This window comes from Saimiri boliviensis, chromosome 7 (assembly GCF_048565385.1).
Source record: "Saimiri boliviensis isolate mSaiBol1 chromosome 7, mSaiBol1.pri, whole genome shotgun sequence".
NCBI lineage: Eukaryota > Metazoa > Chordata > Mammalia > Primates > Cebidae > Saimiri > Saimiri boliviensis.
The window spans coordinates 64,222,453-64,245,335 of NC_133455.1; the positions used below are offsets into that span (position 1 = coordinate 64,222,453).

General features: G+C 49.4%; 1 protein-coding gene across 1 annotated transcript; it reads right to left on the reverse strand.

Moving 5' to 3' along the window:
- Positions 1–11,770: 11,770 nt before the first annotated feature.
- DHH (desert hedgehog signaling molecule) lies at positions 11,771–20,166 on the reverse strand. The gene is made up of 3 exons (XM_003939120.3): positions 19,574–20,166; positions 16,422–16,683; positions 11,771–15,830 (listed from the first exon to the last, which is right to left on the reverse strand). The coding sequence occupies exons 1-3, from the start codon at positions 19,874–19,876 to the stop codon at positions 15,205–15,207; spliced, it is 1,191 nt and encodes a 396-aa protein (XP_003939169.1). The 5' UTR covers positions 19,877–20,166; the 3' UTR covers positions 11,771–15,204.
- Between the last annotated feature and the right edge of the window lie 2,717 nt (positions 20,167–22,883).

The following is a 22,883-nucleotide window of genomic DNA, read 5'->3' on the forward strand; positions in this document are numbered from 1 at the left end:
CAGGAGGCTGAGGCAGGAGAATCACTTGAACTCAGGAGGCAGAGGTTGCAGTGAGCCAAGATCATGCCATTGCACTCCAACCTGGGCAACAGAGCAAGACTTCATCTCAAAAAAAAAAAAAGTAAGAATGGAAAATCAGCAAAATAGTATCAGTTTATTATTTTATAGGCTATGTACTTTTAAATATATACAGTATATATGTTAATAAATTAAATATTATAAATTAGACACTTGATTTGATTATATAATTCCTAAAAGTTTGCTCAAGTTGGCCAAACAATACTTTTTGTTCTAGGGTCTTCTAATAAGGAAAATGGATGATTATCTAATTTTGGCATCAACTGTTGAAAATCATACGTAAATACAAATTTAAGATAAAATGCAAACTTGGTTTTCAGTCATAGCAACAACATTTTTTTTTAATTTTAAAGTGCAAACCTGCCATGCTTCTTAGATTTACATTAACTAAGAAGTTACTTTCAGGTGCTCCCTGCCATGGTCATGATGTTCTTTTTTTTTTTTTTTTTTGATACGGAGTTTCGCTCTCGTTACCCAGGCTGGAGTGCAATGGCACAATCTCGGCTCACCGCAACCTCCGCCTCCTGGGTTCAGGCAATTCTCCTGTCTAAGCCTCCTGAGTAGCTGGGATTACAGGCATGCACCACCATGCCCAGCTAATTTTTTGTATTTTTAGTAGAGATGGGGTTTCACCTTGTTGACCAGGATGGTCTCGATCTCTTGACCTCGTGATCCACCCGCCTCGGCCTCCCAAAGTGCTGGGATTACAGGCTTGAGCCACCGCGCCCGGTGGTCATGTTCTTTCTAATCTGAAGACCCTTCTCTGAAGACCCAGACTATAGCGTTCTGGTTCTTATTAACTCACATTTTCCATTTACCCCTCCAGATTCTCCTTTACCCTTCTTCCTTCTACACTTTGCTCCTGCAAGTCTGACCTTTATAGACAGCAGTAATGTCCTCTGGCTTCCAGCTAGCTTTAGCTAATAGGAAGCATTGGGCACAGACTGGAAGACAGAGAAGAGAAGGTTGGAATGTGTTTATTCCTTTATTCCCTCTCTGCTGGACCACTTTTCTTTTCTTTTTTTTTTAAGATGAGTCTCACTGTCGCCCAGGCTGGAGTGCAATGGAATAATCTTAGCTCACTCTCTGCAACCTCTGCCTCCTGGATTCAAGGGATTCTCCTGCTTCAGTCTGCCGAGTAGCTGGGACTACAAGCACCCACCACCACACCCAGCTAACTTTTGTATTTTTAGTAGAGATGGAGTTTCGTCATGTTGACCAGGCTGGTCTTGAACTCCTGACTTCAGGTGATCCACCCACCTCGGCTTCCCAAACTGCTGGGATTACAGGTGTGAGCCACCACAACCGGCCAAGAATTTGAACTTTAGGACCTTACCATTTTCAAAATATACCACTAGTGGTATACAAGATAACTTATGTAACACACAAACTTTTTAAAATTGTTCTTATGTAGTGGGGGGAGGGGTTGGTTGGTTTTCTTTTTCTTTTCTTTTTTTTTTTTAGACAGGGTCTTACTCTGTCACCCAGGCTGGAGTGCAGTGGGGTGATCTCAGCTCACTGCAACCTCTGCATCCTGGGCTCAAGTGATTCTCCTGCCTCAGCCTCCTGAATAGCTGGGACTACAGGTATGAGCCATCACACCTGGCTAATTTTGGTATTTTGGGATAGAGACAGGGTTTCACATGTTAGCTGGTCTTAAACTCCTGGCCTCAAGTAACCCACCCACCTCGGCCTCCCAAAGTGCTGGGATTACAAACGTGAGCCACCGCACCCAGCCTTGTTACGTAATTTTTAATATGTGGTAGAAAAAACAGTAACTATCATGCCAAAACCATGACTTCACAAATATTCCTACTTTGAAGAGGCTAAAGTTTCTTACAAGAAAATCCCGGCCGGGCGCGGTGGCTCAAGCCTGTAATCCCGGCACTTTGGGAGGCCGAGGCGGGTGGATCACGAGGTCAAGAGATCGAGACCATCTTGGTCAACATGGTGAAACCCCGTCTCTACTAAAAATACAAAAAAAATAGCTGGGCATGGTGGTGCGTGCCTGTAATCCCAGCTACTCAGGAGGCTGAGGCAGGAGAATTGCCTGAACCCAGGAGGCGGAGGTTGCGGTGAGCCGAGATCGCGCCATTGCACTCCAGCCTGGGTAACAAGAGCGAAACTCCGTCTCAAAAAAAAAAAAAAAAGAAAAAGAAAATCCAATAAAATTGGAGGATAAGATTAAATAATCATATGGTTCCTGGGACCTATGACATGGAAAAAAGAAAGAAAGGAAAAAGAAAAGAAGAGAAGGGGAGGGGAGGGGAGGGGAGAAGAGGAGTGGTACAATCTTGGATCACTGCAGCCTCCACCTCCCAGGTTCAAGTGATTCTTATGTGTCAGACTCCCGAGATCTCAGCTGGGATTACAGGCGCCTGCCACCATGCCCGGCTAATAGAGTGATCTTTTTAAAATCCAACTTTGATCAGACTACTCCTCCAAGCTAAAACCTAATTAATTTAATCCACTAAAATGACTGATTATGACTCCAGAAAAAATATCAAAACCCTTAATATAGTACAATGCCGCCGGGCGCGATGGCTCAAGCCTGTAATCCCAGCACTTTGGGAGGCCGAGGCGGGTGGATCACGAGGTCGAGAGATCCAGACCATCCTGGTCAACATGGTGAAACCCCGTCTCTACTAAAAATACAAAAACTAGCTGGGCGTGGTGGTGCGTGCCTGTAATCCCAGCTACTTAGGAGGCTGAGGCAGGAGAATTGCCTGAGCCCAGGAGGCGGAGGTTGCGGTGAGCCTAGATTGCGCCATTGCACTCCAGCCTGGGTAACAAGAGTGAAACTCCGTCTCAAAAAAAAAAAAAAAAAAAAAAAAAAAAAAAAAATATATATATATATATATATATATATATATAGTACAATGCCTATTAGTATTTGCAGAGGCTTAATAAATATGTGTGGAAGGGACGGAGTCAGGTTTGGATCTGGGAGTTACTGTCTTGTGCCTTCCTGTGTTGATTTGCCTTATTTAAATCTCAGAGCACCTCTTCATTTCCAACTTCTCCAAAGTACCTAATGGTAGCCTCTGTTTACTCAAGGCCACACAGCTGGTGAATAGGAACCAAGCAGAATATATAGCCCTATTGTTTTTAACTGTAGAATCACAGTTAAGTGAAAAGCAATCAGTTTAAAAGTGACAACCACTGGCATGATGTTTGATCCTCCCCAGACACCCCCACCAATAGTATCTAGGCCTTGGTATAGTCTTTCAAAGATAAAGGAAATTCTCCTCCCATCTCAACAAAGAAGTCGCATCATCATTGGACAATTCTAAGTTATCAAAAAATCAGACAATTTAAAGACTACTCATCCTAGTCAATTTATTGAAATACATAGAGAGGAAAAGGGGGCTGAGGAGAGTGAAAGACCTAAATCCTCCTTCTGTAGTGGTCCCGAGGTGCTTTGGGCCAGCTGCTTCCAAGAGAATGAGAAGGTGGGTGACTTTGTCTCCAACCTATTTAAGGAAGGGAACTGCAATATCTATTCTCAAAGATTCCGCAAGATACTATAGACTAGCCAGGGGCTGGAACAAGGACGGGATGTGTGTGGAGGAAATGGGATTAATCCCAGATCAAATGTTGGGTGGAATCCCAGCTGTTGCAGCTGCTGAGGGCTTAACCAGCTGTTCCCCGGGCAGCTGCAATGTTCACCCCAGGCCTGGCTCTTAGGGTGACAGCTCTGTCTCTGCTTGTGGCCCTCAGCTTCGAGCTAAGCCAAGAGTCTGCTGAATGGATCTCTGGAAAGCAAAAGGGAATAACAGAGAAGAAGTACTCAGTTCAAAGGACTTCTGTTGGACATCGTGTGGTTTGAAATCAGACAACTGTGTTCTTAGGTTATACAGTCCCAAGGAGAGAAGTTGAGATATAGTTTAGGTTTCTGAGAGAAGCAAAGCCAGGCCTGGTGGTATCACCTTCAATTCTGTTCCTATCCTAGTCTATCCTATCCAGCTCCAATTTCCTTATACTCCTCCCACCAACTGTTCTTATAACATACTCCGTGTAGGAGTGGGAGCATTTCCTATTTGTGACTGAAACTAGAGCATGGATATTCAAATACTCAAATGAGGACCAATCTACATAGGGATAAAGGCTATCTAAAAAGTCCTATCTGGCCGGATGCGGTGGCTCACGCCTGTAATCCCAGCACTTTAGGAAGCTGATGTGGGTGGATTACCTAAGGTTGGGAGTTTGAGACCAACCTGACCAATATGGTGAAACCCTGTCTCTACTAAAAATACAAAATTAGGTTGGCGTGCCTGTAACCCCAGCTACTTGGGAGGCTGAGGCAGGAGAATCGCTTGAACCTGGGAGGTAGAGGTTGCAATGAGCCGAGATCATGCCATTGTACTCCATCCTGGGCAACAAGAGCAAAAATGCCCCATCTAAAAAAATAACAAATAAATAAGTAAGTACTATACAATTGCTAGTTTCCCTTTTTTTTGTTGTCAGCGGGTGGGGGTTCCCAGGCTGGAGTGCAATGGCATGATCTCTAGTCACTGCAACCTCCGCCTCCCGGATCCAAGCGATTCTCCTGCCTCAGCCTCCCAAGTAGCTGGAACTACAGGGGTGCACCACCACACCCAGCTAATTTGTGTGTGTGTGTGTGTGTGTGTGTGTGTGTGTGTGTGTGTTTCCCTGAGACAGAGTCTCGCTCTGTTGCCCAGACTGGAGCCATGATGTGCAATCTTGGCTCCCTGCAACCTCCACTTCCCAGGTGCAGGCAATTCTCTTGCCTCAGCCTCCCGAGTAGCTGGGATTACAGGCGCATGCCACCATGCCCAGCTAATTTTTTTTTTTTTTTTCGAGACAGAGTTTCGCTCTTGTTACTCAGGCTGGAGTGCAAATGGTGCAATCTTGGCTCACCGCAACCTCCGCCTCCTGGATTCAAGCAATTCTCCTGCCTCAGCCTCCTGAGTAGCTGGAACTACAGGCACGCGCCACCATGCCCAGCTAATTTTTTGTGTTTTTAGTAGAGACGGAGTTTCACCATGTTGACCAGGATGGTCTCGATCTCTTGACCTCGTGATTCACCCGCCTCAGCCTCCCAAAGTGCTGGGATTACAGGCTTGAGCCACCGCGCCCGACTAATTTTTGTATTTTTTAAAGCAGAGACAGGGTTTCACCATGTTGGCCAGGCTGGTCTTGAACTCCTGACCTCAGGTGATCCTCCAACCTTGGCCTCCCAAAGTGCTGGGATTACAGGCATGAGCCGCCGTGCCCAGCTCAGTTTCCCTTTTAAAATGCAAGTTTGACTATTCCTCTCAACGGGATTATTCCCTTGTTTCAAATATTACAATTGCTTTTCATCTTTAGGACAATATTCAAAATCCTTAAAGCAGGCTGGGTGCACTAGATCACACTTTTAATCCCAGTGCTTTGGGAGACCAAGGTGGGAGGATTGCTTGAGACCAAGAATTCAAGACCAGCCTAGGCAACATAGTGAGACCCCATCTCTACAAAAAAAATAAATAAATAAAGTTAGTACATGCCTGTAGTCCTAGCTACAAGTTACTCAGCAGGTTAAGGCAGGAGGCTGGCTTGAGCTCAGGCATTACAGGCTTCAGTGAGCAATGGTGGCACTACTGCACTCCAGCCTGCAAAATACAAGACCCAGATCTCATCGCCCTCTAGCTATACTGAACTTGCTGATGCTCCCTTGATGCTCCTCAGCTTCATCTTACTCTTACTCCCCAAATCCAGGCCCTTGCACATGCTGTTCCCTCTTGGACAACTCACACTCATCTTTCAGGTCTCAGCCTAAGTGTCACTTGTTACCACCTTCAACAACCTCTAACTGGCTGGGTGTGGTGGCTCACACCTGTAATCCTAGCAATTTGGGAGGCTGAGGCGGGTGGATCAAGAGGTCAGGAGTTCAAGACTCAGCCTGGCCAAGATGGTGAAACCCTGTCTCTATTAAAAATACACAAATTAGCCGCGCGTGGTGGCAGGCGCCTGTAATCCCAGCTACTTGGGAGACTGAGGCAGAGAATTGCTTGAACCCAGGTGGCGGAGGGTACAGTGAGCCGAGATCATGCTCCTGGACTCCAGCCTGGGTGACAGAGCGAGACTCTGTCTCAAACAACAACAACAATGACAACCTCTAACCATTTATGCCTGTCTTGCCAGATGAATTCTAAGAGCCATGGGGAGAAGGGATTGTGTCCCTGCCTGTCTCTGTGGTCCTAGCTCCATCACACTTGATGCATAGTAGGCACTCATGAAATCTTACTGAACTGAAAATAACCTCCTCTCAGGGAGATGCTTATTTGAATACATCCACCAAGTCACATACAGAGACAACAATAACAATGTGCTAATTGGCCACAAAATTCCTTGCAGGGAAATAGACCCTGACCATCTTCTTTCCCGTGATAGCTGCCTCAGTCTTCCAGCCAAAGAGGAAAGTTCCCTCCAATATTACACAGACTACAAAGCACACTCAAAAATAAACATGTAGGGAGGGCCTGGTGACTCACGCCTGTAATTCCAACACTTTGGGAAGCGAAGGTAGGAGGATCACTTGAATTCAGGAGTTTGAGACCAACCTGGGCAACGTAACAAGACCCCATTCCTTTTTTTTTTTTTTTTTTTTTTTTTTTGAGATGGAGTCTCGCTCTGTCACCCAGGCTCAAGTGCAATGGCACAATCTTGGTTTACTGCAACCTCCGCCTCCTGTGTTCAAGCAATTCTCCTGCCTCAGCCTTTTGAGTAGCTGGGACTACCGGTGCCCACCATCACACCCAGCTTAATTTTTGTATTTTTAGTAGAGATGGGGTTTCATCATCTTGGCCAGGTTGGTCTCAAACTCCTGACCTTGTGATCCACCTGCCTTGGCCTCTCAAAGTGCTGGGATTACAGACGTAAGCCACTGCACCTGGCCATTTTTTTTTTTTTTTTTTTTTTTTTGAGACAGAGTTTTGCTCTTGTTGCCCAGGTTGGAGTACAATGGTGAGATCTCAGCTCACCACAACCTCCACCTCCTGGATTCAGGAAATTCTCCTGCCTCTGCCTCCCAAGTAGGTGGGATTACCGGCATACAGCACCATGCCGGCTAATTTTGTATTTTTAATAGAGACAAGTTTTCTCCACATTGATCAGGCTTGTCTCAAACTCTTGACCTCAGATGATCCACCCACCTCGGCCTCCCAAAGTGCTGGGATTACAGGTGTAAGCCACTGTGCCCAGCTGACCCCATCCCTTTTTTAAAAAAATTAAAATAAAATAAACATGTAGGCCAGGTGCAGTGACTCATGCCTGTAATCCCAGCACTTTGGGAAGCCAAGGTGGGAGAATCGCTTGGAGGCCAGGAGTTTGAGACCAAGCATGGATAACACAGTGAGACCCTGTCTCTACAAAAAATACAAAAATTAGCCAGGTGTGCTACTACAGTAGCACCTGTAGTCCTAGCTACTCAGAAGGCTCAGGTGGGAGGATCATTTGAGCCTGGGAGGTCGAGGCTGCCGTTGATTCGTGATTGCATCCCTGCACTCCAGCCTGGGCAATGTAATGAGACTCTTTCTCAACAAATAAATAATTGGCTGAGTGCAGTGGCTCCCACCTGTAATCCCAGCACTTTGGGAGTCTTAGGTGTTAGGATCACTTGAGCTTGGGAGTTCTAGACCAGCCTCTGCAACTTAGTGAGACCTCATCTCTACCAGAAAATGAGGCAGGAGGTTCTCTTGAGCCTGAGAGGTTAAGGCTGCAATGAGCTGAGATTATGCAACTGCACTCCCACCTGGGTGATGGGAATGAGACCCTGTCTCAAAATAAATAAATAAATATTTAAAAAAAAAAAAAAAAAAAAAGTCCGGGTGAGGTGGCTCACACCTGTAATCCCAGAACTTTGGAAGGCTGAGGGGGGCAGATTACTTGAGGTCAGGAATTCAAAACCAACTTGGCCAATATGGTGAAACCCAGTCTCTACTAAAAATACAAACAAACAAACAAACAAAAAATTAGCTGGGCGTGATGGCAGGAGCCTGTAATCCCAGATACTACTAGAGAGGCTGAGGCAGAATCACTTGAACCCAGAAGGCCGAGGTTGCAGTGAGGCTAGACCTCGCCACTACACTCCAGCCTGAGCGACAGAGTGAGACTCTATCTCAAAAACAAATAATTACCTTAACTGAATTAAATTAAATTAAATAATCATGTGAAGTTTCTAAGTCAGAAATACTCATTTTTTGGCCAGGTGCAGTGGCTCATGCTTTTAATCCCAACACTTTGGGAAGACAAGGTGGGCAGATCATGTGAGGTCAAGAATTCAAGGCCAGCCCAGCTAACATGGTGAAACCCCATCTCTACTAAAAATACAAAAATTAGCTGGGCATGGTGGCACATGCCTATAATCCCAGCTACTTGGGAGGCTGAGGTAGGAGAATCGCTTGAACCCGAGAGGTGGAGGTTAGAGTTAGCCAAGATCATGCCACTGCACTCCAGCCTGGGTAACAAGAATGTAACTCCATCTCAAAGAAAAAAAAAATGCTCATTTTGCAAGGACAGCTGATTACTTTCACTAAGTAGAGACCCTGTCTCAGCAATGGCCTCTTTCTACTCCAAATATTTCTGGAAGCTTGAACTAGTTTGCAAGAGTTGCCATAACAAAATACCACAGGCTGGGTGGCTTAAATAACAGAAATTTATTTTCTCACAGTTCTGGAAGTTAGAAGTCTAAGATCAAGGTTCTAGCTGATGTGCCTTCTGGGTAGGGCTCTCTTCCTGTCTTGTAGACAGCCACCTTCTCACTATGTCCTCACCTGGCCTTTCCTCAGTGCATGTGGTGGGGGAGTACCCAAGCACTCTGCTGTCTTTTTTTTTTTTTTTTTTTTGAGACAGAATCTCACTGTCACCCAGGCTGGAGTGCAATGCAATGGTGTGGTCTCGGCTCACTGCAACCTCTGCCTCCCAGGTTTATGCTCCCAGGGTCAAGTGATTCTCCTGCCTCAGTAGCTGAGACTACAAGTGTATGCCACCACACCTGGCTCATTTTTGTATTTTTAGTAGAGATGGGGTTTCATTATGTTGGCCAGGCTGGTCTCCAACTCCTGACTTTGTGTTCCGCCCTCCTTGGCCTCCCAAAGTGCTGGGATCACTGGCCTGAGCCACCATGCCTGGCCTGGTGTCTCTTCTTATAAGGGCACTAATCCTATAGGATCAGGGCCCTAACCTTATGACCTCATTTAACCTTAATTACTTCTGGCCAGGCTCGGTGACTCATGCCTGTAATCCCAGCACTTTGGGAGGCCGAGGCAGGAGGATCTCGAGGTCAGGAGATTGAGATCATCCTGGCCAACATGGTGAAACCACGTCTCTATTAAAGTACAAAAAATTAGCCAGGTGTGGTGGCATATACCTGTAGTCCTAGCTACTCAGGAGGCTAAGGCAGGGGAATCCCTTGAACCCGGGAGGTGGAGGTTGCAGTGAGCTGAGACTGTGCCACTCACTCCAGCTTGGCAACAGAGCGAGACTCCATCTCAAAAAACAAAACAAACACCTTAATTACTTCCTTAGATTCCCCATCTTTAAATACAGACACAGTAGGGGTTACAGCTTCAATATATGAATTTGAGCTGCGGGGAGGAGACACATTCAGTCCATAACAAAGTTCAATCTTCCCTCTCCTTCTCTAGTCCAGAAAGAGTTAAGGGTCTTATGCTTTCTGTGTTGGCATACCAGCCTGCCGCAGATTCCTGCCAGAAAGCTATATCAATATACGTATTTCCTCAACTGGATGGCTAGATAGCTTCAGTTAGGGAGCCAATGAAAATGAGAGAGAAATAACTGTCAGAAAGCTGGGAGAACTTGACAGTGACTCAGTGAAGGGAAGGAGCAAAAGTGAAAAACAGCTTAAGGTCCAACAAAATGCGGCCCCCTTCATCAAGGTGGTCTTATTTCTTTGGTATTTATTTGTTTATTTATTTTGAGCTCTTGCTCTGTCACCCAGGCTGGAGTGCAGTGGTGTGATCATAGTTCGCTGCAACTTCGAATTCCTGGGCTGATGTGATCCTCCCATCTCAGCCCCGCAGATAGCTGGGACTACAGCCATACACCACCACACCTGGCTAATTTTTAAGATTATTTTTTGTAGAGACCAGATCTCACTATGTTGTCCAGTCTGATTTTTTTTCTTTTTCTTTGTTTCTTTTTTTGAGACAGAGTCTCACTTCGTTACCCAGGCTGGAGTACAGTGGTTCGATCTCGGCTCACTGCAACCTCTGCCACTCAGGTTAAAGTGACTCTCGTGCCTCAGCCTCCAGTGTAGCTGGGATTACAGGCGCCCACCACCATGCCTGGCTAATTTTGTATTTTTAGTAGAGACAGTTTCGCCATGTTGGCCAAGCTGGTCTCGAACTCCTGACCTCAAATGATCTGCCCACCTTGGCCTCCCAAAGTGCTGAGATTATAGGCATGAGCCATGGCACCTGGCCCAGTCTTAGTTTGTGTTACTCCTGCTTCATTTTGCCACTTACTGGCTGTGGTGACTTAGGCATGTTACCAGCCTGGGCAACAAGAGTGAAACTCTGTCTCAAAAAAAAAAAGACGACAATGCGAGTAAAATATCAGAGCAGGGCCTAGCATATCTTAAATTCTCAGTAACCCTTAGCTACATATTGTTATACTCCCAGGCTTTTGCTCCAACTAAGTTGCACATCTTCATCTCAGATTCCGAGTCCTTGCTCATGATGTTCCTTCTGCCTGGAATACCCTTTCCAGCCTCTTCTGCCTACACATGCTTCAGCATCCTAGTCAGGCCCTCCTTTCTCCACAAGGCCTTCTCTATACTAATACAGCATTTACCACCGGTTCATCTCATCCCAATTAAATAACAATGTTAAATATTTTCTGGGTTTATGTCTACTTCTCCAGGGAAGAAGCTGTTTCTTAACCTTTTGTGTTTTTTAGTTCAGAATACAGGGCTACACTGCATATGTTCAGTAAATCCTGCTTGAAGAAAGAAAAGAAGGAATAAAAGACTGGATTCTGGGCAGATAAACAAGTCACCTGAACCTTTTAGGCAGTGGTTCTCAACTCTGATTTCTCAGTATGCAGAGAGGTATTGCCAGGGTGATCACAAAATGCTTCATAAATTCTCAAAAAAAGATCTTTTTCTTTTTTTTTTTTTTTTTTTTTTTGAGACGGAGTTTCGCTCTTGTTACCCAGGCTGGAGTGCAATGGCGCGATCTCGGCTCACCGCAACCTCCGCCTCCTGGGTTAAGGCAATTCTCCTGCCTCAGCCTCCTGAGTAGCTGGGATTACAGGCACGCGCCACCATACCCAGCTGATTTTTTGTATTTTTAGTGGAGACGGGGTTTCACCATGTCGACCAGGATGGTCTCGAACTCTCGACCTCGTGATCCACCCACCTCAGCCTCCCAAAGTGCTAGGATTACAGGCTTGAGCCACCGCGCCCGGCAAAAAAAGATCATTTTTAACCATACTTCTTCAGAAAAGTAGTCTCAGGCATTACCTGGAACCCCATTATGCTTTCACCTTCTTGACTGCTGAGTTCAAGGGTCACAAAGGTAAAGGATGGCCGGGTGCAGTGGCTCACGCCTGGCCAACATGATGAAACCTTGTCTCTACTAAAAATGCAAAAATTAGCTGGGCGAGGTGGCACACGCCTGTACTCCCAGCTACTCAGGAGGCTGAGGCAAAAGAATTGCTTGAACCCAAGAGGCGGAGGTTGCAGTGAGCTGAGATCACATCACTGCCATGCAGCCTGGTGACAGAGCGAGACTCCATTTCAAAAAAAGAAAAAGAAAAAAAAAAAGGTGAGGGACATGAAGAGGCAACTTCGATATGTAAGGAAATCTGATCTGGACTACTACAGATATGCTACTACTATGCCTCCAGCTTCAGGAAGTCCTGTGAAAACAATCCCAGAAAGTTTGCACTGCTGATGCTTTCAGTGGAGTGGTGAGGAAAGAAATGATAAGGAAGCAAAGCCAGTGAGAAATGGCCAATGAATAAAAAACATTTACTGAGTGCCTATTCCACATCCAGCACAATCCTTGTCAACCATCCTGTCAGGGAGGTATCATTATCCCCAGATGGATCTGACTTCTTTTTTTTTTTTTTTTTTTTTTTTTTTTGAGACGGAGTTTCGCCCTTGTTACCCAGGCTGGAGTGCAATGGCGCGATCTCGGCTCACCGCAACCTCCGCCTCCTGGGCTCAGGCAATTCTCCTGCCTCAGCCTCCTGAGTAGCTGGGATTACAGGCACGCGCCACCATGCCCAGCTAATTTTTTGCACTTTTAGTAGAGACGGGGTTTCACCATGTTGACCAGGATGGTCTCGATCTCTTGACCTCGTGATCCACCCGCCTCGGCCTCCCAAAGTGCTGGGATTACAGGCTTGAGCCACCGCGCCCGGCGATGGATCTGACTTCTAAGCCGAATCCTCACTGCCTGTTTTGTTGATGGCAAATGATGCTGCAACTGGGAGGTGTTTGCATGGCCAAGTGAATATGCCCACCTGCTGCACACAAGCAATGGCTTTTTTTTTTTTTTTGAGAGCCAAGAGGGACCTCAAAGGAATAAAGATAATAAAGGGAGGAAGTGAGGGTTTAGAGGTAAGCCTCAAGCCTAGAAAGTTACTTACAGGATGTAGTTTAAGGGAAAACAATGAGTTCTCCTTGTCCTGAAATATCTCCCTGGCTAACATATTACGGTGCTAGGAATCATCACCATTATGATTTTATGGTTAAAGGTTAATACTGTAAGATATATGTATTACTGCTGGGCACAGTGGCTCACATCTGTAATTCTAGCACTTTGGGGAGCAAAGGCAGGAGCCCAGGAGTTCAAGACCAGCCTGGGCAACACAGCAAGACTCTGTCTCTACAAAAAATACCAACGTTAGCCAGGCATAGTGGCATGCACCTGTAGTCCCTCCCAACTTCTCCAGAGGCTGAGGTGGGAGGATCACTTGAGCCCAGGAGGTTGGGAGCCAAGTTTGCACCACTGCACTCCAGCATGGGCGACAGAGCAAGATCCTGTCTCTTTAAAAAATACATGTATTACCCGATTACCTGGGAAGGGCAGTAAAACCAAGGAGCCCATCAACATAGGAAAACTAATTTGTTTATCTGATTAGACATTACCCGTGGTGACATGACAGGACGGCATCAGAGCTGACAAAAAGCAGAAAGGGCAGGTTTAGAAAGTAGGAAAGATGCACAGCTTGGGATGTGCTTCTGAGACACGGAAAAGCAAAGGTGGCAACAGACACCCAGTGTGGGTTGAGGGCAGAGGTGGTTGGAAGGACGCCAAGGGTAAATTTGGCCTGCTTCCAAATATTGCCTTTATCAAGCACGACCTGGAACCCTATTATGCTTTCACCTCCTTGACAACTGGACTCAAAGGTCGTGAGGGTGAGGGACATGAGGCAGCAACTTTGATAAGTAAGGAAGTCTGGACTACTTACTACTAGGACATCTGCACTTCCAGGAGCCACAGAGCTAAACTAGGCCTGAGGGATGTAAAAGTGCCATGGTTTGGAAGGGCTTTCCCAAGAAGCAGGTGGACTCCTTAACAGCTCCTGGTATGTGTGGCTCAGCGCTGGCAGCTTAATAAGGCCCACCCATCATCTCTCCCCTCCTGGGAGCGGGCTCTTTTGCGCAGGTCCAGTACACCCTTCCATGTGTGAGACAACTTTCCGTCTTGGAGAACCACATGCATAGGCCTAGAATTCTCTTGAAGGCCACCAGAGGGCAGTGTATAGCAATGACCCTGAGCGGTGGGAGCGCACAGCTGCTACTGGCAAGGGCGAGCTCCGGGTACACCAACAACCCCCGACTGTTTCCCCTTACCCGCCTTACCTCCTCCCAAGACACTTCCCTTCTGGAGCAGCCCAGCTTCCTCCAGAGCTTCCATTCCTAACTCAGGGACACCTGCCTGCCTGGTTTCCAGGTGTCTACTGCGTTGGAACCTTTGACACCTAGGTTAGGGAAGCAGAACTGTGATAATGGAAGAGGGACAGATAATGGAAGGAGGACAGACCAGGCCAGTAGACACACCAGGGCCAGCGGTCAGGAGGGGAGCTCGGATTGTAATGCTGATATGCCCTTATTCCCGCACATATGTTCAGGCTGAACACATTGTCTCTGAGCAGCCCTTCAGTAAGGAAATATTCCAGCCCCCTACAGAACCCCCCTTCTTTTTTCAGGCCACGAGTATGTGAGGACTGCAAATTATTAGCCAGGTTTCCCATGGGTCAGCAGTCGGCCCGGTGGCATCTCAGAAAAAAAACATCCACCCCATCCAGACTCTGCCACCAGAGTAGGATGGGGATGAGGACTACTGGCTAAAATAGGGGACTAGATGCTTTGAGTATCAGTACTCATAGGGGCCTGAGCCTCTGCTGGAGCCCCTATAAACAGAGAAGGGGTGCTCACAGTCTTTCCCGGCCGGCCCGGACAACCCTGGCCCCTCCAGTCCCTATGCAGCCGCAGGAGCAAAAAATGTGGTCCTCTCTGGGTGGGAGATGGAAGCAGCAGCCTAGAAAAGGGCATGACTCTTGTGGGCTCTGTTGCTGAAGGATTGGGATGCCCCCTCTGAAGGGAGGAATAGGGTCCCAAAGACCCTGCTGAGGAAGGAGGGAGAGCCAGAAGTAAGCAGTTAATTCAGGTTGGTCGCCTTTCTCCCTCTCTCTAGAGGTGAATCACCCTCTGAATCGAGGTGTTTTCTGGTAAGCTCCCGAAAGCCTTCCCTTTATTAGCCCACCTGCAGGAAAATGTCAGATGTCAGACTGGCTGGCTGTGTCAGACAGTGTTAATGCCATGCCCCAGCCCGTCACCTTGGGAGGCTGGGCATGAGGAGCATTATATTACAATTTATAAATAAGAAATAAAATTATCGGGTGGGGCTGAGGCACTGGAGAAGAGCCTAAATAGTCCTCCTTAAGGAATGCACACCAGATCAGACCCGGGATCACCTCCTCTCAGTTCGAGGTTACCCCTAAGCCAGACAGTTTCCACATAGCCCCATTTTCTCCCTCCCCTCCCTCTCTTTCCCTCCCAATTGGCTTCCTCTGCTGCCCACACCCCCACATCTCACCCAGCAGGCCCCCGTTTCCTTGGGCGCCTCGAGGTTTCTATGCCTGGGACGCTCAGCCCAGCAGCTCCTCTGCCAAGCGGTAGAGGAGCCGAGAGTACCAGTGCATGCCAGTCGGCTGGACAGCCCCGCCGGGGAGCAGCGCCCCCAGCGCGTGCAGCAGGCGCAAGGGGGCAAAAGCGCGGTGCGCCCACTGATGACTCTCCAGAACCGCGTAGCACGAGGCCAGGACATCGTTGACCAGCAGCGTCCCGTGCGCGGTGAGCGGCGCGAACACGCCCACGGCTTCCTCTCTCGCCACGCGGGCCACGCGCGCCGGCCGAAGCGCGTCCCCGCCTGGCGCCAGCACCGAGTCCCCAGCTCGTAGCCGGCGCGCGAACACTGGTGCAAAGTCGCCTGGCGCGGGCGCCGGCCCTCGAGCGGCAAACACCAGGTGCCAGGGCGTGAGCAACAGTTTGCGTGGGGGCCGCTCGGTCTCCACAGCCACAAATGAAGCCCGGCGCTGCAAGTCCCGGTCCAGGAAGAGCAGCACCGGCGTGGGCACCACCCGGCCTGACGCATCGGCCGCCAAAACCCAGTCTCCGCGATGCAGTTCCCGCAGCCCCTTCCGCTCGCCGCTCCTCAGGCGCACCGTGGCATTTCCCGGAAAGCAGCCGCCCGCCCGGACCGCCAGTGAGTTATCTGCAGGGAACAACCACAGGAAGGATTGAATCAAGACCAGCAGTTCCAGAATGATGGTACCAATTCTCAAGGCCAGCGCATACCTCGCCAGTCCTGGACAACACAATTTCCCACTAATCTGGCCCCAAAGGAAGGGTGGTTTTCTTTCTTTTCTTTCTTTCTTATTTATTTATTTAGAGACAAGCTCTGGCTTTGTCTCCCAGGCTGGAGTTCAGTGGCGCCATCTCGGCTCACTGCAACCTCCAGCTCCCGGGTTCAAGCGATTCTCGTGCCTCAGCCTCCCGAGTAGCTGGGATTACAGGCATGCGCCACCACGCCCGGCCAATTTTTGTATTTATAGCAGAGACGGGATTTCACCATGTTTGCCAGGCTAGTCTGGAACTCCTGACCTCAAGTGATCCGCCAGCCTTGACCTCCCAAAGTGCTGGGATTACAGGCATGAGGCACCGCCTCGGCCTGGACAGGTGGTTTTCAGCACTAAAGCCCGCTTGGTCTCCCCTAGGGGAGACTACTGCAACAGGACTACTGCAGACTCAGTTTCTCAGAGGGAGCCCCCTTTTGGCGGATTTTACCACCCTCACCCTACTGTACCAGCTTTGACCGACACGTGGACGTGGTTGCGGGACTCGTAGTAGACCCAGTCGAACCCGGCTTCCACTGCGAGGCGCGCCAGCAACCCATACTTGTTGCGGTCGCGGTCAGACGTGGTGATGTCCAAAGCACGGCCTTCGTAGTGGAGTGAATCCTGAGCGTGGTGGCCGTCCTCGTCCCAGCCCTCAGTCACTCGTAGGCGCACTCCGGGCCACATGTTCATTACGGCAATGGCCAACGCATTTACTCTCTCCTTACAACGCTGGCGGGGAATAAAGGAGTCAGTCTCCCCACCACCACTACCTCCACTCTCCGGGGGAAAAGGGATCTAGATAGCAGGGTTGATTATTATTCCAGCCCCACTCCTCCCCTTCCCAGCTTTTGAGTGTGCTGGGGAAATGAGAGTCTGAGTAGATGGTAGTTGTTAATCTGCATTCCGTTCCCAGGGAGTCGTTGGAGAACTGTGGAGTCACCTCTGAGGTTGAGATGGGGTGCCCATAGCTAGCTCTTTCCCCATTTTTAATGCCTGTCCCTCACCCCTATTGGCTCTGGGACAGTGTGGCTCAACCTGGGAGAAGGCCAGAGTTGGGAGGGCAAATGGAAGCGTGGTCAGGGAGGGCTTGGTTGCTCCCTAGGAGCCCCTGTTTGAGCCTGGCCCCCGCCCCAGGCCCCGGCTCCCCTCCCTCCGCCTGATTCATCTTTTGTTTCATTGCCTTCCCTGGCACCGGGCATCGCTTCCTTCCTTCCTTCCTTCCTCCTCCTCCTTTCGGCCCCTAGCATTAACCTCTTCGTGCTCTGGGTGCCCCCCGCAGAGGTGCCCAAGAGGAGTTGTGCGGGATCAAGGCTGCTGGAAAAAGGACTGGGGTGGCGGGGGTTGCGCGAAGTACAATGGCCATTCTCCGGGATGACTTAACTGAGCGAGAATCCTGAGCCCAGGCCGGGGACGCGCTGGGAGAAGCGGACTCAGCAGCTCCGGCCACAAAGGCGCTTTTCAGCCGCCCCGGCTCAGGGAGAGGAAAGGGCAGAAAGCCGCGCCCCCCATCCCTGCTCCGGCCGGCTAGGTCCCCTCCCCCAGCGAGGCCAGTTTTCCCAGTTCCAACTAAGGCTCTGCCAGTCCGGAGAGCCCCCATCTGTCTCTGCTTCCGATGCCGCCCAGAAGGGCATGGGAGTAGCACCTGAGAATAACGGGATCCTTGCGCGGATCTGGGGAGCCCCCTGCAGGGTGAGAGTGGAGAAGAGGAAAAGATGCTGCGGCTGGAAGCTTGCACCCGGGGGAGTGAGACCACAGTTATCTTCGCCGCTCCAGTCTGGGAGCGGGAGACCTTGGCGCGCACCATAGCAGGGACAGTGCGGGAGGAGGCGCAGAGAGGGACAGCTTCCTTTTTTTCTTTCCCCTCTGATCTCTCACCTCGGACTTGGTTTTCTCTTAACAGAAAGACACTTTACTCCTTTCCTTCTCTAGTCTCCTCCACCTCCGCAGAGTTGGGGGGTGGGGGGAATACAGGAAAAGTGGTAGCTCCTTCCAACTTTGTCGTTTCGTCCCCTAAGGAGGCCCCGAGGCCCTGACCTGCGGGGGCAGCAGCCCAGTGCAGAGCCAACTCAATGGAGGCCTTTTGCAGCCAGGGTGTGGGAGATAAGTAAGACTGAGGGGGCTCCCAGGCCTGTCGGAGTTCCTCCTGAGCCTGTCCCTTGTTCTGCCCACTCTGCTGCAGGTGGCAGCCAGAGGAAAGGGCCACAATGTTCCACGGCCAAGGAGGAGAGAAGGAATGTCCCCTTTCTAATCTCTGGGTAAGAGGAAGCCTTCAGGGCAGAAGCAAAAGGAATTCTTTCTCCTCTGGACAGGTTTTCCTAACAAAGTAACCTGGAAAACTATGGCAATTAATCAGAGGAAATCCGTACTCCTCCCTCTCCCCCCACCTCCCCACTCCATACACAATTAGGTGGTGTAATGGAAAGCATATAGGGCTTAGAAAGGAGTCCTGAATTCTAGTCCCAGCCATGCCACTAATTAGTTGTGAGACTTTAAATTGCTTTTCCTCCTGGTGAAAGTCCAGTTCTCAGATGTAAAATGGGGGTGGCAGTGGGGGTAGGGAGGGTTAGAGGAATGTGATCTCCAAGTTTTCTTTCAATTCTAACATTCAATATCACTGGCCAGGCTGGATGCAGTGGCTCACACCTGTAATCCCAGCACTTCGGGAGGCCAAGGTGGGAGGATCCTTTGAGCTCAGAAGTTCAAGACTAGCTTAGGCAACATAGCAAGTCCCCACCTCTACAAAAAATTACAAAAAAATCACTGGCCAGAGGTGATACTTCTCTTCCAAGGCATTGCCCACCCCACTCTAGGTTCCTTTAGTTTCAATGCTCAAAAATGGTAGTCGAATTTACCTTAATTATGTAATTTCAAGGAAAGCTCCGGAGATAAGCAGAGCTTGGAAGACTTAGGAGCCCTCTGATTCTCAGATGGGCCCAACTGTTACTCTCATTGAGCATGATTTTTACCCCGAGATTGTCATTTAGACCCTAGGATAGCCCTAGAATAGACCCTAGAATAGATATGTCCTGGTTCTAGAACACGTTTCCCATGCCAAAAGCAATTTCTGCTCAGCCCCTCCTCAGGTAGATGGTCTGGTGACCTGACCCCTGGTCACCCCTTTCCCAGCCCTCTTCAGTCTCTTCTTTTCAGCCCACAGAACTTTTCTGCAATCAGGTCAGGAGCCAGGCTAAGGGTAAAACCTTCTGTCTGCTGCCTTACCAGCTCCTGGCCCCCAGCTCACCCCAGCCCTTCCTGCCTGGCTGGGTGGCTGACCCCGGGTCCACGCCTCAGCCATTTCCCGTCTCGCCTGCCGCCATCCTCCTTTCCCCGCCCTCGCTGCCTCTCCCAGCTTCACTCTCACTAGTCAGTCCCCCTCCCCTCCCCATCCCGGTCTCTTCCCGTCGGGATCCCTCCTAACCACTCTGTCCAACCAGCAAGGATTTTCTTTTTCTTTCTTTCTTTCTTTCTTTTTTTTTTTCTGGGGCATCGGGGTGGTGAAAAGGGAGACCTTTAAGGCTAAAGTCTCTGTAGGTGAAACTAGACTCACCCTCCTGGGCTGCCATAAGAAAACAGAGGAGCTGGCAGGGCCCTGGCGCAGGTGGGGAGAGGCCCTCCTTACCTCAGTCATCAGACGGTCGGCGCCACTGTTCTCCTCATCCTTGAAGATGATGTCGGGGTTGTAGTTGGGCACGAGGTCTCGGAAGCGCTCGGAGCCCCTTGCCACCCTTCCCTCGGCTGGCCCACTGGCGCCCAGGGTCCGCTCGGGCACTCCAGGCACAAATTGCTTGTAGAGTAGCGGCACGAGCTGCTTGCGCACATAGCGGCGCCGGCCAACCGGCCCCCGGCCCGGCCCGCAGCTCTGGGCCGGCAGCGCCAGAAGTGCCAAGCAGCACAGGGGCAGCAGGTTGGCCAGCAGAGCCATGGATACAGCAGATCTGGGCCAAAAGGGAGCGTTCTTGTCCTCACTAACTCTCCTGTCAGTTAGGCATCTCCACAGGCACCAGAGAGGGCAGCAGGCAGAGCTGCCCCCAGAGTGCCCTAGAGCTCTAGTGGTTCCGCGCACCTGCCTGCTGCTAGCTCTGCCCACGTGCCCCCGGGGGGTCTAGGACCTGCTACTGACGGACCATCATAGGAGGGAAGGGGGGTCGTGGGTGAGTGCCAGCCCAGCCTGTCTCTGCTGCAGGACTCTGGTGCTGCCAGAACGCCGGGACTCCGGACTCCGCCTTAAGTGGCCCCTGGCCCCGCCCCCCGCCCTTCTCCCAAGACCGTCCCACCCCCTCCCACCCGGGCGGGGGATCTAACCGGTCACTGCTGGTCCATTTTGCGACTGAAGTGTGTCCCATCCTGGAAACCAGGCAGACACCTGCCTAGGAAATCCATGTAGCTTTATAGTCCTTAACTACCTAGATAAACATCCTTCTACCTCCAAGCCTAAACTTGGAACCAAACCACCCTCCTCTGATACTTGAATTGGAATTTTTGCTCTCTCAAAGCCTACCCTGGCAGGGCATGCCCTCCCCTGTCATCCAGGAAGTATGGGTTCCAACTTCTGCTCAAGACCAGCCAAGCTCTTTGGGCATACAACCAGAGCCTCCCTTCTCTGTGGTCCTTCCCAGACCTCCCCCATTTCCATCTCTCCGCACACTCAGCAGTAACCAGGACTGGGAGGTGAGGATACCAAGGGCCCATTAACTTTACAGTTAAAACTCTACAGTCTCTAGAACTCAACTAACTTTAGTCTCCATTGGAACTCAGAAACAGGAACAGAGCTTGGTACTTAAGACTCTGGTTTAGGACTTCCGACTTTTTCCCCTTCTTTTCTTTGCCAGCCGTCTAATAGCTGCTTCTTTTCAAATGAATAACTTGTCAGTTGGAAGCTGCTGCAGGGCAGTGTACACTCAAAGTCTTCTCAAGAGGTGAGGCTCATTTCCCTTAACCTTCCATCTAGGCACCTCTCCGGCTTTCTCCCTCTCTGGATTCCCGGGGCTCTATTTTCAGCCATTCAGCTCTCAGAAGCACCACATCCAATTTCTATTGTTTAGAAATTATTTCTTCTGGTCTGGTGCAGTGGCTCATGCCTATAATCCCAGCACTTTGGGAGGCCAAGGCGGGTGGATCACGAGGTCAAGAGATCGAGACCATTCTGGTCAACATGATGAAACCCCGTCTCTACTAAAAATACTAAAAATTAGCTGGGCATGGTGGCGCGTGCCTGTAATCCCAGCTACTCAGGAGGCTGAGGCAGGAGAATTGCCTGAACCCAGGAGGTGAAGGTTGCGGTGAGCCGAGATGGCGCCATTGCACTCCAGCCTGGGTAACAAGAGCAAAACTCCATCTCAAAAAAAAAAAAAAAGAAAAAAAAAATTAGCTGTGCATGGTGGTGCAACGCTTCCTACAGAGCAAGACTCCGTCTCAAAAAAAAAAAAAAAAAAGAAAGAAAAAGAAAAAGAAAATCATTTCTTCTAAGAATACTTCTGTCCCAACACTGCCCACCTGTGTTCCCTGGGGAACCAGTACTTAACAGCAGTAGTAGAACAGTATTAGACTTATCTGGCACCTTACTAGATGACGCTGTCTTAAACATACACATATTGTGTATCTCCAAGGCTAAGTGCCTACTCTACAGAAGGGTGCTCTGCAAGTATTTGTGGAATCTACACCTTTTCTTTCATAATCACCCTCCCCTCACCAAGTTCTATGGCTAACACTTATAGCAACTTCGTGTACATTAGAAAAAAAACCAGGCCAGAAACAGTGGCTCACTCCTGTAATCCCAAAACTTTGGGAGGCTGAAGCAAAAATTGCTTGAGGCCATGAGTTCCAGACCAACCTGGTCAATGTAGTAGGACCCCGTTTCAAAAAAAAATTTTTTTTTAATTAGTAGGGGGTGGTGGTACATGCCTGTAGTCTTAGGTACTCAGGAGGCTGAGGCATGAGGATCACTTGGGTACAAGAGTTCAAGGTTGCAGTGAGCTAAGATCCTGCTACTGCACTCTTGCCTGGGTGATAGTAAGACCCCCCTCCAAAAAAAGATGGCTGGGTGCCATGGCTCACCCCTGTAATCTCATCACTTTGGGAGGCCAAGGCAGGTGGATCGCTTGAGCTCAGGAGTTCAGGACCAGCCTAGGCAACATGGCAAAACCCCATCTCTACTAAAAATACAAAAATTAGCCAGGCATGGTGGCATGCATCTGTAGTCCTAGCTATTCTGGAGCCTGAGGTGAAAGAATGGGTTGAGCCCAGATTTCAGAGGTCTCAGTGAGCTGAGATCACACCACTGCACTTCAGCCTGGGTGACAGAGCCAGATCTTGTCTCGAAAGAAAAGAAAAGCCCCCCCCCCCTTTTTTTAAATCAGTCAAGATTTACAAGAGAACTATCATAATAACTATCCATACAATGACTAAGAGGCAAATGGTGTCCCTGGAAGTTGTGCAATGCACAATCTGTATAAATCTAAGTTTTGAGCCCCTACCCCCAACATAGCCCATGGGCTCTTCAAGAAACTGATGGCCTCTAGTAAAAAGCTAGGTTCTTCTCTCGGGTAGGAATTGAAAATCCTTGTCAGCCAGCCCCTTATTTTACTCTATATCTACCAGTTAAGCCAGGGAGAACAGGGCTGAAGGTGTGAGTGTACAGGAGGAGGTTATCCTACTCCTATGCCCATGTCCTACCCCCAATACTCAAGGTACAGAAACGAGGCCACGGATATGAGAAGGAGCCAGGGGACAAGCAAGCTTTAAGCAAGGCTGAGGAAGGAGGAGTTTCCACTGCCCAAACGCATGGCCTAACACCCGATCCAAGTCCCCAAAGGATGCTAATATAGATGAAGGGGTAGGAAAAGGATGGTGAGCAGTACCCCTCTGCTTTTCTTACTGGGCAGACTCAGAACTAGCAGGAGCAAGGCTGTTCAAATACACACAGAGACAAG

Excerpts from the sequence above, each read along its gene's own strand:
- DHH (XM_003939120.3), bottom strand. The coding sequence starts at position 19,876 with ATGGCTCTGCTGGCCAACCTGCTGCCCCTGTGCTGCTTGGCACTTCTG. Across the intron at positions 16,684-19,573 it reads CCGACCGTCTGATGACTGAG|CGTTGTAAGGAGAGAGTAAA; the intron begins GTAAGGAGGGCC and ends ATTCCCCGCCAG. Across the intron at positions 15,831-16,421 it reads CCACGTGTCGGTCAAAGCTG|ATAACTCACTGGCGGTCCGG; the intron begins GTACAGTAGGGT and ends TGTTCCCTGCAG.